General features: G+C 41.9%; 1 protein-coding gene across 1 annotated transcript; it reads left to right on the top strand.

Moving 5' to 3' along the window:
• Positions 1–1,294: 1,294 nt before the first annotated feature.
• On the top strand, positions 1,295–7,676 carry LOC121455284 (mediator of RNA polymerase II transcription subunit 14-like). The gene has a single exon (XM_041662932.1). The coding sequence runs from the start codon at positions 1,394–1,396 to the stop codon at positions 5,609–5,611; it is 4,218 nt and encodes a 1,405-aa protein (XP_041518866.1). The 5' UTR covers positions 1,295–1,393; the 3' UTR covers positions 5,612–7,676.
• The last annotated feature ends 10,190 nt before the right edge of the window (positions 7,677–17,866 follow it).

Below are 17,866 nucleotides of genomic sequence, written 5' to 3'. Positions count from 1 at the left end.
AGAGAAACCCTGTCTCGAAAAACCAAACCAAACCAAAACCAAACCAAACCGAAAAAAAAAAAAAGAAAGAAAGAAAGAAAAAAAAAGACACAACTGGTCCAAATGCAAAGAGCAAAAACAGTTGGATACTCAGCCTTGGTGGATACTCAGCCCCCTTTGGTACATCTACAATACAACCCAGGCACAGAAAGCCCAACAAACATCATGGAAGAGGGATGGGAATTTGTAAGATCTGAAAGACCAGGGTATCTGCTTCGAGGTAGCATGCTGCATTGAAACTCAGCTGTATAAAGGCTATATATCACAAACACAGCCAACTAAATGCAGGTTAACTCAAAGCAGTCACACTAAGATCAGGAACAAGACAAACATGTCCACTCTCTCCATTACTCATCAATGTACTTAATGCTATAGATAGAACCTTGAGAAAAGAAGGAAATAAAAGCCAGACAAATTTGAAAAAAAAAAGATGAAAGCATCCTGTTTTGCAGATGATAGGATCCTATACATAAAAAAAAATCCTAGCGACTCCACCAAACTCTCTTAGAACTAATAAAAACCTCTAGCAAAGTGTCAACAATAATAGAAACAAGAAAGGTTATAAACTGAGGGAAACTGAACAACTCTCTGCTGAATAACTGCCGAGTTAAAGGCAGAAATAAAGAAATGAAAGACTTCCGAAAATTCAATGAAAATGAAGGCACAAACTTATGGGCACAATATTTCTCAAACTATTACGAAAAATAGAAACAGAACGAACACTGCCAAAATCTTTTTGAGGCCACAGTCATCCAGATACCAAAACCTCACAAAGATACAACAAAGAAAGAATCACAGAACCATTTCCCTCACTAACACTGAAGCAAAAATACTAAATAAAATACTCCCAAACCAAATCCAAGAAAACATCAACAACAACAAAAATCCACCATGATCAAGAAGGCTCCACCCCAGAGAGGCAGGAAGGGTTAAACTTATAAAAATCGGCGGCCTGAGCAGCCACTAGAGCACACTCACTCCCTTCCGCCGCGGCGGGCCGGCGCCCCCGGTCCTTCCGGCCCGCCCCTCCGCCCTCCGGGCCGGCCCCCCGGTCCTCCCGGCCCGCCCCTCCGCCCTCCAGGCCGGCCCCCCGGTCCTCCCGGCCCGCCCCTCCGCCCTCCGGGCCGGCCCCCCGGTCCTCCCGGCCCGCCCCTCCGCCCGCCCGGCCCGCGCTCGGCCCGGCCCGGCCCATCTTGGGGGCGGGCCTCCGCAGCCCGGACTCTGCTTCCTGTTCAGAGACGGCCTGGCGCTGAGATCGGCGGCCGCACTACCCGCGCCGCCTTGGTAAGGTCACCGACCCCCGGGAGGAGGCTCCAGGCCGCATCGGTCGCGCCGAGCCTGGCTGTGCGTCGCCATGGCCCCAGTGCAGCAGGAGAACCACCAGGTAATCCCTCCGGGCGGGGGCAGCGGCTCGGCGTCCGCCCCGGCTCCTCCGCCGCCGGGAGCCGCGCTGGCGGCGGCAGCTGCGGCCGCGGCTAGCCCTGGTTACCGGCTTAGCACGCTGATTGAATTTCTGCTGCACCGGGCCTACTCGGAGCTCTTGGTCTTGACGGACTTATTACCAAGGAAATCTGATGTGGAAAGGAAAATAGAAATTGTACAGTTTGCTAGCCGGACCCGGCAACTCTTCGTTCGATTATTAGCTTTAGTCAAATGGGCTAATGATGCTGGCAAAGTAGAAAAGTGTGCGATGATCTCAAGCTTTTTGGATCAGCAAGCTCTCTTGTTTGTGGACACCGCTGACCGCTTGGCCTCCTTAGCTAGAGATGCACTGATCCATGCGCGCCTGCCTAGTTTTGCTATCCCGTATGCCATTGATGTGCTGACTACTGGCTCTTATCCACGACTTCCAACCTGCATCAGGGATAAAATTATTCCTCCAGACCCCATTACCAAAACTGAGAAACAAGCCACGCTTCATCAGCTTAATCAGATTCTCAGACATCGGCTTGTCACAACAGAGCTTCCTCCGCAGCTCGCGAATCTTACAGTGGCAAATGGCCGCGTGAAGTTTCGAGTTGATGGAGAATTCGAGGCAACCTTGACAGTCATGGGGGATGATCCGGAAGTCCCGTGGCGCCTGCTCAAGCTAGAAATCCTAGTTGAGGATAAGGAAACGGGAGATGGCCGAGCTTTGGTTCATAGCATGCAAATCGACTTTCTGCATCAGTTGGTGCAGTCCCGGCTTTTTGCTGATGAGAAGCCTCTTCAGGATATGTACAACTGCCTGCATTGCTTCTGCTTGTCTCTTCAGTTGGAAGTGTTACACTCCCAGACTCTGATGTTGATCCGAGAGAGGTGGGGTGACCTTGTGCAAGTGGACAGGTATCATGCTGGAAAGTGCCTCTCTCTCTCAGTTTGGAACCAACAGGTTCTAGGGAGAAAAACAGGCACAGCGTCTGTTCACAAGGTGACAATTAAAATGGATGAGAATGATGTCTCCAAGCCTTTACAGATTTTTCACGATCCTCCTTTGCCAGCTTCGGATTCTAAATTAGTCGAAAGAGCTATGAAGATTGACCACCTGTCAATAGAAAAGCTCCTGATTGACAGTGTCCATGCGAGAGCCCACCAGAAGCTGCAGGAACTGAAGGCCGTTCTTAGAAGCTTCAATGCTAACGAAAACTCTTCCATAGAGACTGCACTTCCGGCTCTTATTGTTCCCATCTTGGAGCCCTGTGGTAATTCGGAGTGCCTGCACGTTTTTGTCGATTTGCATTCTGGAATGTTCCAGTTGATGCTTTATGGACTTGACCAGGCCACTCTGGAGGAAATGGAAAAATCTGTGAATGATGATATGAAGCGGATCATCCCTTGGATCCAGCAGCTTAAGTTTTGGCTTGGACAGCGGCGTTGCAAGCAGTCCATAAAACATCTGCCTACGGTAACCACAGAAACGCTACAGCTTTCCAACTGCTCGACGCATCCCGTTGGAAACCTCTCCAAGAACAAGCTGTTCATTAAGCTTACCCGCCTTCCACAGTACTACATAGTTGTGGAAATGCTTGAGGCTCCCGATAAGCCCACCCAGCTAGAATACAAGTATTACATCATGTCTGTGAGCACTCCAGATGGTGACGACAGCCCCGTCACGGCACTGCTCCTGCAGCAATTCAAGGACAACATCCAGGACTTGGTCTCCTCCACGAAGACTGGGAAACAGACCAGAACTGGTACCAAGCACAAGAGGTCTGATGACCCGTGTCCAGTCGAAAGCAAGAAAGCCAAACTGTCAGGAGACACGTGTGCCTTCGATAAAGTTCTAGCTCATTTTGTCGCTATGTGTGACACCAACATGCCGTTTATAGGGCTTCGAATGGAGCTGTCCAACCTGGAGATACCGCATCAGGGAGTACAAGTGGAAGGTGATGGCTTCAGCCATGCAATTCGCTTATTAAAAATTCCTCCCTGCAAGGGAGTAAACGAGGACACCCAAAAGGCCCTGGACCGCTCTCTTCTTGATTGCACTTTCCGATTACAAGGTAGAAACAACCGCACATGGGTGGCAGAGTTAGTGTTCGCAAACTGTCCACTTAATGGCACTTCCACCAGGGAGCAAGGACCATCCCGACGTGTTTACCTCACGTATGAAAATCTGTTGTCTGAACCTGTTGGTGGTAGAAAAGTAGTTGAAATGTTTCTTAATGACTGGAACAGCATTGCCCGATTATATGAGTGTGTGTTGGAGTTTGCCCGTTCTCTACCAGACATACCTGCTCATCTGAATATTTTCTCCGAGGTTCGTGTTTATAATTACCGAAAACTCGTCTTGTGTTATGGAACCACCAAAGGAAGCTCAATTAGTATCCAGTGGAATTCCATTCACCAGAAATTTCACATTTCTTTGGGAACAGTTGGTCCAAACTCTGGGTGCAGTAACTGTCACAATACCATTCTCCACCAGCTTCAGGAAATGTTCAACAGAACACCAAACGTGGTTCAGCTGTTACAGGTGCTGTTTGATACCCAGGCGCCGCTGAATGCCATCAACAAACTCCCTACTGTGCCGATGTTGGGCTTGACTCAGAGAACTAACACTGCCTACCAGTGTTTCTCCATTCTCCCGCAGTCATCCACCCACATCAGACTGGCCTTCAGGAACATGTACTGCATTGATATATACTGCTGTAGTCGAGGGGTCGTGGCAATACGGGATGGTGCCTATAGTCTTTTTGATAACAGCAAGTTAGTTGAAGGCTTCTATCCTGCGCCCGGATTGAAGACATTCCTCAACATGTTTGTTGACAGCAATCAGGATGCTCGGAGAAGATCTGTAAACGAGGATGATAACCCCCCTTCTCCTATAGGAGGGGATATAATGGACTCTTTACTATCACAGCTCCAGACATCTCAGCAACAGCCGTTTCCAAAGCAGCCGGGAAGTTCAGGCGCTTACCCTCTTACTTCCCCTCCTGCGTCCTACCACAGCACAGTCAACCAGTCTCCGTCTATGATCCACACCCAGTCTCCAGGAGCCCTTGACCCTAGTTCTCCGTACACTATGGTGTCACCGAGTGGACGAGCAGGAAACTGGCCTGGATCTCCTCAAGTGTCCGGACCCTCTCCAGCAACCCGTTTGCCTGGAATGTCACCAGCCAACCCGTCTCTACACTCTCCTCTTCCGGATGCTTCTCATTCTCCTCGAGCTGGCACAAGTTCCCAGCCAATGCCAACCAACATGCCTCCACCTCGCAAACTACCTCAGCGCTCCTGGGCAGCATCCATACCCACCATCCTCACTCACAGTGCCTTGAACATCTTACTGTTACCCTCTCCAACGCCGGGCCTTGTGCCTGGCCTGGCAGGCAGTTACCTCTGTTCGCCACTTGAGAGATTCCTCGGCTCTGTCATCATGAGACGACACCTTCAACGAATTATTCAGCAGGAAACGTTGCAGCTGATCAACTCCAACGAACCCGGTGTAATCATGTTCAAGACAGATGCCCTGAAATGCAGAGTAGCCCTTAGTCCCAAAACCAACCAGACCCTTCAGCTGAAAGTAACACCTGAAAATGCCGGACAGTGGAAACCTGATGAGCTTCAAGTGTTGGAGAAATTCTTCGAAACAAGAGTTGCAGGACCACCGTTTAAAGCCAACACACTCATAGCCTTCACCAAGCTGTTGGGAGCACCAACACACATCCTCCGTGACTGTGTGCATGTTATGAAGTTGGAGCTGTTCCCAGAGCAAGCGACCCAGCTACAATGGAATGTTCAGTTCTGCCTCACCATTCCTCCCAGCGCACCGCCGATTGCACCTCCTGGGACACCAGCCGTGGTGTTGAAATCCAAAATGCTCTTTTTTCTTCAGCTGACTCAGAAGACATCAGTCCCTCCCCAAGAGCCTGTCAGTATAATAGTTCCCATCATTTATGACATGGCTTCAGGTACCACCCAGCAGGCAGACATTCCCAGACAGCAGAACTCTTCTGCCACTGCGCCCATGATGGTCAGCAACATTCTGAAGAGGTTTGCAGAGATGAACCCACTGCGACAAGGTGAATGTACAATATTTGCAGCTGTTCGGGATTTAATGGCTAATCTTACACTTCCCCCTGGTGGGCGTCCGTAGACACTATTGTTTTTAATCCAGGAAGCTGACACACACACACACACACACACACACACACACACACACACACAAACACAGAGGCTGAATTCGGCCATCAGTTTTTAAAAGGAAAAGGACTTTCTTTCTTTCTTTTTCTTTTTTTTTAGATCGTAAGAGCTAAATATTTTAAACTGGCAACATTTTTCAGGGTGTACTACTTTTCATCCAAAAGACCATCAATCTTTTGAATAGTGAACTTGTATAGTATGTTTAAATGTGACATATTTCAAACTAGGTAACAGATCAGTGTCTGCTTGCCAGTAATAAGTTTAATATTTCATTTTATACTATAAAGTAATGAAAATGCCAAACTTGTTTGTTTAATTTTTCTTTTATGTTTTGGGTATAATGGTCTTTTTTGATTTTTTTTTAAGGCAGGTCTGTCATTTTTGAATACTGTAAAACTGTGACAAACTTTCTATTGAAGCTGTATTTTAATATGACCGCTTTGAATCCTTACACAGAAGGATTTTGGGAGCTGTTAAACATATCCCAAAGAAGCAATATTTAATAAAACTAGGATGTAAAAGTGACACTCACTCGTGTGTGTAAGCTCTTTAGAGTTCTTAGGGCCTCCCTTCATCTTTAACCTGGTGGGGCCAGTCAGTTTTTTAATTACGTATGTCTGAAATTTGGCCAAAAACATTTTTTTGTTTTAAGGTTAATGTAGTTTCTTCAGACATTCCTAAAATTTAGCACCTTGGTTGTCAGTATAGGATTTGGGTAAAATGAAAGAACTTTGTCTTTGTAAAGAGACAGCAAGTGATTTATAATGATCAAGGATCCCAAATAATACAATTATTCTCATGTGCGAAGAAATGGGAACCTTTTTGCTAGGAAAATGTCATGTAAAGGATACTTCTGCATACAGCATTAACTAGGAAGCAAAGAACTTGAATGCTCTAGTTTGCATGAAGTGTCGGTGACATTTCTTTATCTTATTTAACTTCTTACCTTCCCCAGCACAAATGGGGTTGTTCTAAACAATCTCAGTTTAATTCATTGTCAGCAAAGCAATAGGATATTTTTCTGGACACAGCCTGGTCCTGTCATTTGAAAAGTCCACAGTGCAGAGCCTGTCTAGAGTACAGTAGAGTTCTGGCACTGGTACCGCTCAATAGGATTTCTATCTAGAGTACTATACTGTCTCTCGCAGCCAGCCAGGGACTTTTTAAGCTTTGATGAATATGATCTGATTCAAATGTTTTTTAATGAATTGATGTTATTTGGAGCAGGTTTTTTTGTTTTTATTTTTGTTTTTTTTTAATGATACTATCATGCTGAGTTATATCTAGCCAATGTAATATGGTCCTTGATGAAATTTTAGATGTTTGTCTGATTCCATTTTAAGCTGATTAATTGAGATTCTATAACTGTAACCACCAGATTCTGGTTTTAAGCATCTCACTGCAACTGTATCATATTTGCTCAACTTTGCTTGAATCTCCATTTTCAGTCAGAGCTGAGGCCTTTTTTGTCCTCTGTGTGTCATTTCTGCCTTCACCTCCTGCTTTTTACCCAGCTCTGACACTTCTCCAGAGAGGGTGCCTAAACTCTTCTTCCTTTAACCTAACCCCTTTCTCCTTCTGTTTTCAATTCTCTTCACAGTGGTAATCACATGGGTTTGGCAAGCTAAGATGTCTTGATCAGGAGTCAGCCCTTTTCTTTTGGGAGCTAAATCCTATCTTTCATATAGAAATCTACATGTATATACAAGAAATGTATTTTTATCGGCAGGATGATATTTTTTCAGATAATTTTATGAATAGAATTAACTTTTCAGGTATTTTCTCTTTTAAGTGTGGTTTTGAAATGTTAATTGCATTTTTATACATGATGCATTCAATGGCTACTTTTTCCTAATTCGAACACCTTTGAATGCATTGTGTAAAACGAGTAAGATAGAATTCAATGAACAGAATTTGATTTTGATGCTTATTAAGAGTAAACCAATGAATTTGAATTTTGATATCATGCTTGGTACTTGGAATTGGTATATTACTTTATTAAAGCTTGGAAATACTTAGCATTTGAATCGTAACTTTCATCACAAACCATGTCTTTTGCCTCTTTTGTTAAGCAGGTTCAATCAAAGAAACTGGATGCCATAGTGATTTTTCTCTAGTAGGTGATTTGGAACTTGATTTTAATAAGGTGTTTTCAATGTGATTTTAGTATTTACAGTAATAAATAAAATTTATACAAGCTTCAGAGAAAAAAACCATATGAAAATCTGTCAATGTAATTCACCATATAAACAAACTGAATGAGAAAGAAAAACACATAACCATCCCATTACATGCGGAAAAAGTCTCTGACAAAATCCAACACCCTTTCGTGATAAAAGTTGGAGAGATCTTGGATACAAGGGGCAAACCTAAACATAATGAATGTAATAATCAGCATTCCAGCAGCCACCAAACATCAAATCAAATGGAGAGAAACTCAATGCATTCCCACTAAAATCAGGAAAAAGATAAGGCAGTGCATTTGGTGCATTCAATATAGTGGGTTTTTGATCCTACTGCACGTACTGGCTTTGTGGGAGCCTAGGCAGTTTGGATGCTCACCTTACTAGACCTGGATGGAGGTGGGTGGTCCTTGGACTTCCCACTGGGCAGGGAACCCTGATAGCTCTATGGGCTGACAAGGGAGGGGAACTTGATTGGGGGAGGGAAATGGGAGGAGGTGGCGGGGAAGAGACAGAAATCTTTAATAAATAAATAAACGGAAAAAAATTACATATAAAAAATAGTACTTGAAGTTCTAGCTAGAGCAATAAAGACAACGAAAGGTACGGGAACCCAAAAATGTGAACCTGTTTTGCCTTGTTTGAAGGTCAGAGAGTTTGAGCTTATTTTTGCTCTTTCAAAGTTGCTGCCCACAGGTGTGGCTACAAAAGAAGATATCCTGACCTAGGATGTGGTTACTTGGTGTTTTGAACATTAGCCTGTTCAGGTGGGTCCGTTCCACCCTCAAAGGTCAGAGAATTCAAGCTTACTTTTGCTTCTTCTTTTAAAATAGGAGGTTTGACTTAGGGCGTGGTTGCCTGCAGTAAACTTGGTCTAGGGTGGGTTCACTGCCCAAGCATCCAATACTTTACTTTGGAGTTAAATGGCTTGCTGTCTCAAGTATTGGAGCAAGTACCTGTTCTGGTTGCCCCTTGTATCATGTTAAAGCTGTGTTTTGCCTTCTTTCCCCCTTTGGTATTGGGGTAAAAGTGTTTGAAAACTAAATGTGTGCTAACTCAGAATTCAGAGAATTCAGCATTCAGGATCTGCTGAGTTGCCCTCCTGGTACTATCCCGTGTCTCTGTGTGTCTTCTTTTCTCTGCACCTCCTACCTAACATTTCTAATCCTCATGCCCCTACCCTGGAATGTACGAACCTGCTGTGGCTGGGATGCAACAGAAGTCACCCTAAAATGGTGACTCATGACAAAAAGGCGATCAAGGGGATACAAGTTGGAAAGGAAGAAGTCAAAGAATCGCTATTCACAGATAATATAATAGTATACATAAGCAATCCCCGAAATTCTACCAGGAAACTCGTGCCTTTGATAAACAACGTCAGCAAAGTGTCTGAGAACAAAGTTAACTTAAAAAAAAATTGTAGCCCTCCTATATACAAATGACAAATGGGCTGAGAAAGAAATCAGGGAAATACACCCTTCGCATTAACCTCAAGTAATATAAAATATCTTGAGATGACTCTAACCAAGCGAGTAAAAGACCTGTAAGACAAAGAACTTCAAGTCACATATATATATATATATATATATATATATGTATGTATATATATATATATATATATATATATATATACATATATATTCCCTCTCCCATCCCTCCTCCTGCTCTCCCCACCTTCCCCCAACCCCACTCCCCAGCCATTCCTTAGAGAGGGTGAGGCTTCCCATGGAGAGTCAACAAAATCTTCCACGTCACTTGAGGCAGGATCAAGGCCCTCTTTTCTGTATCTAGGCTGAGCATAGGGAATAGGGTTCAAAGAGCCAGTATGTGCACTTGGGATAAATACTGGTTCCACAGCCAGTGTCCCCAAGTCACACAACTGTCACCCACATTCAGAGGGCCTAGTTGAGTTATATGCAGGTTCCCTATCTGTCACTCCAGAACCAGTGAGCTCCCGTTTGCTCAGGCCAGCTGTTTCTGTGGGTGTCCCATCATGATCTTGACCCTTTGCTCATATTATCCCTTCTCCCTCTTACAACTGGACTCCAGGAGCTCGGCCCAGAGCTTAGCTGTGGATCTCTGCATCTGCTTCCAACAGTTACTGGATGAAGGTTCTATGGTGTCAGTTAAGGTAGTCTGCTTACAGCAAAAGGGTGGCTAAGGCTTCTTCTCCACTATTGCTTAGGGTCTTAGCTGGGGCCATCCTTGTAGATTCCCGGGAATTTCCTTAGTGCCAGGTTTCTCACTAACATCATAACGGCCCCCTCTATAAAGATACTTCTTTCCTTGCTCTCCCTCTCTGTCCTTCCCCAAGTCCACCTTCTAATCCCTCATATTCTTCTCCCCCTTCCCTTCCCCCCCTCCCCAGTCCCTTTAAACCCTCCCCTCCCCCTTTCAAAAAACCACTTTACTCAGGAGATTTTTGTCTATTTCCCCTTCCCAAGGGCATCCATGGATGTTTCTCTTAAGGTCCTCCGTGTTTCCTAACGTCTCTGAGGTTGTGGACTGTAGGCTGGTTATCCTTTGCTTTATCCATTTATGAGTGAGTACATACTGTGTTTGTCTTTCTGGGTCTGGGTAACCTCACTCAGGGTGATTTTTTTTTCTAGTTCTATCCATTTGCCTACAAATTTCAAGATGTCATTTTAATTAATTAATTAACTAATTAATTTTTTTTACCCTGAGTAGAACTCCATTGTGTAATGTACCACATTTTCTTTATCTGCTCTTAGGTTGAGGGGCATCTTGGTTGTTTCCAGGTTCTGGCTATTATGAATAATGCATCTATGAACATAGTTGAGCAAATGTCCTTGTGGTGTGAGTATACATCCTTTGGGTATAAGCCCAAGAGTGGTATTGCTGGGTCTTGAGGTAGATTGAGTCCCAGTTTTCTAAAAACACTGCCATAATACAGTGATATTTTATTTGTATTTTAATAAATAAAGCTTGCCTGAAGTTCGGAGGGTAAAACAGTCCCACTGATAAGCCTTACAGACTAGGCAGTGGTAACACCTTTAATCCCAGTAGCCATGCTAGTTTGCCATAGAAGCCAGGCAGCAGTGCTGAACGCCTTTAATCCCAGCCCTAGAGAGGAATATAAAACAGGTGGAGACAGCTCTCACACACAGTCTCCTTCTGGGATTCCTGGAGCAGGATTGCCATGGCACTTTAAACTGAGGTAGAGGTAAGAACCAGTAGATGGCTGTTTTGCTTTTCTGGCCTTCAGGTTGAATCCCAATATCTGTCTCTAGGTTTATATTAATTGTTCTACAAATAGCAACCAAATGTTTGGCAAGAATTTCCACATAAAGCCCGAGAAAGCTTTAAAAAAAATTTTAGACAGACAAGAACAGAGTCAAGTGCAGCTTCTTGGTAACTGTCTTTTCTCCGGTAGGCTCTGTTTGCTGGCAGCTAGCAGAGACATGACTCCTTTAGGAAAGGCTTCTTGACTCAGCATTAGCAGCAAAAACTGCTTGGCAGTGCTTTTAAGAGGTCCTGCCACAAAACACTTAAGTGGTATTTATGAATAGCCAGTGGTATGCTTCTTGGTGGCATGGACCTAGAAATTCCACAAAGTTGTGGCAATAAATGTGGCTCCTGCCTGTACCTCCACCATGAAGTTAGACTCTCAGAAAGCTAAGGTATGGGGTGGAACTAGTTACCAAAGCCACAGCTTTAATCCTAACCATGTAGCAGATTTAAGACTCATGTACTCAGAAAGAGATACAGTAAAGACAGATTCAGATGGAAAAAAAAAAACCAAACCTCTAAACAATTTGTAGTGTGTTTTAAAATGTACATAGACTTGGGAAAGAAAATAAAAGAGAAAGTCCTCAGGAGAAAATAAAAGAAAGAAAGAAATACAGTAGCCAGGCGTGGTGGCACACACCTTTAATCCCAACACTTGGAAGTCAGAGGCAGGTGGAGCTCTGTGAGTTTGAGGCCAGCCTGCTCTGTAGAGTGAGTTCTAGAACAGCCAAAGATACACAGAGAAACCTTGTCTCAAAAAACTAAAAAGTTAAAAAATAAAAATAAATAAGAGTAAGAAAAAAAGGTCACTTAAAGATGGAAAGTATACAGAGACTCTGGATGCTGTATATTATTGGGTTGTCTTTGAATTGCTTGACTGCTGAGGAAGGAGCAAAAGCTACTAAAAAGACATTTGACTATAAATGATGCTGGATTAATCCAATCTATATATTTTGGAAATACCTTGACTTCAAAATTAAAGTTTAAAGATATGTTACTTTTGGAAAGAGGTTCTGTTTTTGCTTCCACAGAAAATAAGAGGTGGTGGGATTCATTCTAGGTTAAGAAAAATAAGGTTTGATTGAGGAAGACCCCCTTGAAAAATCTCCAATGGGTGATGGCCCAGATGATCTAATCTTTCAGAGCACCTCTGTTGCAGTATCCTCTGAGTTCTTCATTTGGGACAGTCTCAAGACTGCTGGCTGAAATGATCAAGCTTCAAAGAATATTCCAGACAGTTCCTGACCATAATCCTAAATTTTCTTCGGGTTTTCATAAGATTAAAAGTGCCCCCAATGAGCAGGAAGCAGCCTAGAAAACTATACCCACATTTCCTCCCTCCCCTAAAAGGGATTATAGGTGTTTGTCTTTGTTTAGTGTGTTGGTTACAAATTGTTATGGATAATGGTAATAAATAAATAAATAAATAAATAGCCAAGCAAGGGAGAATAGATTTAGGGTCTTGTTTTGAAAAGAAAAAAAAAGTGGGGGGGGGGGACTGCTGTGGGATAATGCTTTTGTACACTGTAAAGATTTATCACTTGTATTGGTTTAATAAGATGCTGATTGACCAGTAGCCAGGCAGGAAGAATCGGTAGGGCAAAGAAACTAAGAGAATTCTGGGAAGAGGAAAGGCAGAGAGATACAGTTGCTAGCCAGACACAGAGGAAGCAAGATGAGAATGCCTCACTAATAAGAAGGTACCAAGCCACATGACCAAACATAGACACAAATTATGGGTTAATTTAAGTTGTAAGAGCTAGTTAATAATAAGCCTGAGCTAATAGGCTAAACAATTTATAATTAATATAAGCCTCTGTGTGTTTCTTTGAAACTGAACAGCTGAGGAACCGAGCTAGACAGAAGCTTCCATCTACAATATCTGTCTTTGGGTTCATACTAATCATGCTACACCATACTAATTTCCAAAGTGACTATACAAGTTTGCACTCCCACTAGCAATGCAGGATTGTTCCCGTTACGCCACATAAGCTGTCACTTCTGTTTTTGTTCTTGGCCATCTGACAGGTGTAAGATATTATCTCAGAGTTATTTTGATTTGCATTTCCCTGATGGCTATGGATATTAAGCAGCTTCTTAAGTGTCTTTTGACCATTTGGGATTCTTCTGTAGAGAATTCTGTGTTTAGATCTGTACTCCATTTTTAATTGAATTATTTAGTAGTTTGATGTCTAGTTTCTTGAATTCTTTCTGTTATTTTGGAGATTAGTCCTCTGTCAGATGTGGGGTCAGTAAAGATCTTTTCCCATTCTATAGGCTGTTTTGTCTTGTTGGCTGAGTCCTTTGCCAGAAGCTTTTCAGTTTCAGGAGGTCTCATTTATTAATTGTTGCTCTCATTGTCTGTGCTACTAGGGTTATATTTAGGAAGTGATCTTCCATGTCAGTGTGTTCAAGTGTACTTCCCACTTTCTCATCTCTGAGAATCAGTGTAATTAGGTTTATGTTGAAGTCTTTGATACATTTGGAGTTGAGTTTTGTGCATGGTGATAGATATGGTTCCATTTACAATCTTCTACATGTTGATATCCAATTATACCAGCACCATTTGTTGAAGAGGCTTTCTATTTTCCATTTTATATTGTTTAGCTTCTTTGTCAAAAATCAAATGTTCATTTGTGTGTGGATTATTATCACGGTCTTCGATTTGATTCCATTGGTTCACCTGTCTGTTTTCATGCCAATACCAAGCTGTTTTCATTAGTAATAGAGCTTAATGTCAGGGATGGTGATTTCTCTGGAAGTTCCTTTATTGTACAGGAATGTTTTGGCTATCCCGGATTTTTTGTTTTTCCATATGAAATTTGGTATTATTTTTTTGAGGTCTTTGAAGAATAGCGCTGGGATTTTGATGGGTATTGCATTGAATCTGTAGATTGCTTTTGGTAAGATTGCCATTTTTTCTATGTTGGTCCTAGCAATCCATGAGTATGGGAGATCTTTCCATTTCCTGATATCCTCTTCAGTTTTGTTCTTCAAAGTTCTTGTCATACAGGTCTTTCACTTGTTTGGTTAGAGTTACCCCAAGATATCTTATTTTGTTTGTGGCTATTGTGAAGGGTGATGTTTCTCGGATTTCTTTCTCAGCACATTTATCATCTGTATACATGAGGGATACTGATCTTTTTTTTTTTTGAGTTGATCTTGTATCCTGCCATATTACTGAAGGTATTTATCAGCTGTATGAGTTCCCAGGTAGAGTTTTTGGAGTCACTTATAGATACTATCATATCATTGACAAATAATGAAAGTTTGATTTCTTCCTTTCCAATTTGTATCCCCTTGATCTCCTTTTGTTGTCTTATTGCTATAGCCAGAACTTCAAGAACTATGTTGAATAGATATGGAGAGAGTGGACAGTCTTGTCTTGTTCCTGATTTCAGTGGAATCACTTTGAGTTTCTCTCCATTTACTTTGATGTTGGCTGCTGACTTGCTGTATATTGCCTTTATTATATTTAGGCATGTTTCTTTTTTATTGATTTTTATTGAGCTCTACATTTTTCTCTGCTCCCCTCCCTGCCTCTCGCCTCCCTCTTCAACCCTCTCCCAAGGTCCTCATGCTCCCAATTTACTCAGGAGATCTTGTCGTTTTCTACTTCCCATGTAGATTAGATCTATGTAAGTCTCTCTTAGTGTCCTCATTATTGTCTAAGTTCTCTGGGATTGTGGTTTGTAGGCTGGTTTCTTTGCTTTATGTTTAAAAACCACCTATGAATATTTCTTGTATTCCTGATCTCTACAAGGCCTTTATCATGAAGGAGTGTTGAATTTTATCAAAGGCCTTTTCAGCATCTAAAGAGAAGATCACATGTTTTTTTTTTCAGTTTATTTATGTGACAGATTACATTTACAGATTTTCATATGTTGAAACATCCCTGCATCTCTGTGATGAAGCATACTTGATCATGGTTGATGACTTTTCTGATGTGGTCTTGGATTCAGTTTGCCAGTATTTTATTGAGTATTTTTGCATCAGTGTTTTTAAGGGAGATTGGTCTGTAATTCTCTTTCTTGGTTGAGTCTTTATGTGGTTTGGGAATCCAGGTAACTGTACCCTTATAAAAAGAGTTTGGCCATGTTCCTTCTGTTTTTACTGTGTGGAATAATTTAGGAGTATTGGTACTAGTTCTTCTTTGAAATTCTGGTAGAATTCTGTGCTGAAACCATCTGGTCCTGGGGTGTTTTTGTTTTTTTGTTTTTTGGAAACTTTTAATGACTGCTTCTAATTCCTTAGGGTTTAAAGGTCTATTTAAATTGTTTATCTGGTCTCAATTTAATTTTGGTATGTGATACCTATCCAGAAAATTGTCCATTTCCTTTAAAATTTCCAATTTTGCGGAGTACAGGTTTTTGAAGTATGACCTGAAGATTCTCTGGATTTCCTCTGTCTGTTGTCTGTCTGTGTCTGTTGTTATGTCTCCCTTTTCATTTCTGATTGTATTAATTTGGATAGTCTCTATTTGTCTTTTGGTTAGTTTGGATAAGGGTTTGTCTATCTTGTTGATTTTCTCAAAGAACCAATTCTTTGTCTTCTATGCTCTCTGTATTGGTTTCTTTGTTTCTATTTTATTGATTTCAGCCCCGATTTGATTATTTTCTGTCATCTACTCCTGGGAGAGTTTGCTTCTTTTTGCTCTGGGACTTTCAGATGTTCTGAGTCAACTAGTGTGAGGTTTCTCCACTTTCTTTATGTAGGTACTTATTGCTATGAACTTTCCTCTTAGCACTGCTTATAGTGTCCAGTAAGTTTGTGTATGCTGTGTATTCATTTTCATTGACTTCTAGGAAGGCTTTAATTTCTTTCTTTATTTCTTACTTGACCCAGGGGTGATTCGGCTGAGCATTGTTCAATTTCTATGAGTTTGTGGACTTTTTGTAATTAGTGTTGCTGTTGAATTCTAACTTTAAAGCATGGTGATCTGATAAGATACAGGGGTTATTCTAATTGTTTTGTATCTATTCATATTTGCTTTGTTACAGGTTGATTTTTGAGAAGATACTATGAGGTACTGAAAAGAAGTTATATTCATTTGTGCTTAGGTGGAGTGTTCTATAGATGTCTGTTAAACCTATTTGAGTCATAGCATCTGTTAGTTCCCTTATTTCTCTGTTCACTTTCTGTCTGGCAGTCCTGTCCAGTGGTGAGAGTGGAGTGTTAAGTCTCCTACTATTGGTGTGTGGGGTTTGATGTGTGATTTAAGTTTTAGTAATGTTTCTTTTACAAATGTGGGTGCCCTTGTATTTGGGGGCATAGATGTTCAGAACTGAGACTTCATCTTGATGGACTTTTTTTTTCTGTGTGACAAATACAAAACCTCCTTCTTCATCTCTTTTTATTAATTTTAGTTTTAAATCTATTTTATTTGCTATTAGGATAGCTAGCTACACCTGCTTGTTTCTTAGGTCTGTTTGATTGGAAAATCTTTTTCCAACACTTTACTCTGAGGTAATATCTGCTTTGAAGTTGAGGTGTCTTTCTTGTATGCAACAGAAGGATAGATCCTGTTTTCATATCCATTCTGTTACCCTGTGTCTGTTTATAGACAAATTGAGACCATTGATTGATATTGTGAGATATTAATGATCAGTGATTGTTAGTTCCTATTATTTTTGGTTTTGTTGTTGGTAGGATATGCATGTGTTTCCCTTCTTGGGTTTTGCTGGTGTGGGATTATCTATTGCCTGTGTTTTTGTTGGTGTAGCTAACTTCCTTGGGTTAGAGTTTTCCTTCTAGTACTTTCTGTAGGGCTGGATTTGTAGCTAGGTATTGCCTAAATCTGCTTTTGTCATGGAATATCTTGTTGTTGTTGTTGTTTTTTTTTTCTGTCTGTGGTGATTGAAAGCTTTACTGGGTATATTAGTCTGGGCTGGCATCTGTGGTCTCTTAGTGTCTGCAGAGTGTCTATCCAGGATCTTCTGGCTTTCATAGTTTCCATTGAGAAGTCGGGTATAATTCTGATATGTCTGCCTTTATATGTGACTTGACTTTTTTCCTTTGCAGTTCTTAATATTCTTTCTTTATTCTGTATGTTTAGTATTTTGATTATTATGTGGCAAGGGGACTTTTTTTTTTTGTCCAGAATATTTGGTGTTCTGTAAGCTTCTTATACTTTCATAGGCCTGTCCTTGTTTAGGTTGGAAAGTTTTCTTCTATGATTTTGTTGGATATATTTTCTGTGCCTTTGAGATGGATTTCTTCTATCTCTATTCTGTTTAGGTTTTTCATGGTATCCCAGATTTCCTGGATGTTTTGTGTTAAGAATTTGTTGGATTTGACATTTACTTTCACCAATGAAATTAAATTTCACTGATGGAGGAAGGTCATTGGTTAAATAAACTGCCTTGGCCCTGATAGGTTAAAACATAGGTGGGTGGAGTAAACAGAACAGAATTCTGGGAGGAAGAGGAAGTGAGCTCAGACTCGACAGCTCTGCTCTGGAGCAGAGACGCCATGATCCCCTCTCCCGGGTAGACGTGATAGCTCTGCTCTCGGGAGCAGATGCCTCAGAGAGATGCCATGCTCCGCTCTCCCTGGCAGACGCACAAGATGAAGCAAGCCGCCAGGTTAGACATGCTGAACCTTTCCCAGTAAGACCGGTGCTCACAGATTATTAGAGATGGGTTGATCGGGATGTGAGAATTAGCCTGTAAGGGCTAGAGCTAAAGGGCCAAGCAGTGTTTAAATGAATACAGTTTGTGTGTTGTTATTTCGGAGCATAAGCTATCCATGTGGGCAGCCGGAGTGCTGGGGACGCA

The sequence above is a fragment of the Microtus oregoni genome, unplaced genomic scaffold (genome assembly GCF_018167655.1).
Source record: "Microtus oregoni isolate MIOR12 unplaced genomic scaffold, Mior012 000013F_ref0000133, whole genome shotgun sequence".
In the NCBI taxonomy this organism is placed as follows: domain Eukaryota; kingdom Metazoa; phylum Chordata; class Mammalia; order Rodentia; family Cricetidae; genus Microtus; species Microtus oregoni.
The sequence above is the reverse complement of the archived record's forward strand: the minus strand, read 5'-3'. Positions and strand labels throughout refer to the sequence as shown.

Excerpts from the sequence above, each read along its gene's own strand:
- LOC121455284 (XM_041662932.1), top strand. The coding sequence starts at position 1,394 with ATGGCCCCAGTGCAGCAGGAGAACCACCAGGTAATCCCTCCGGGCGGG.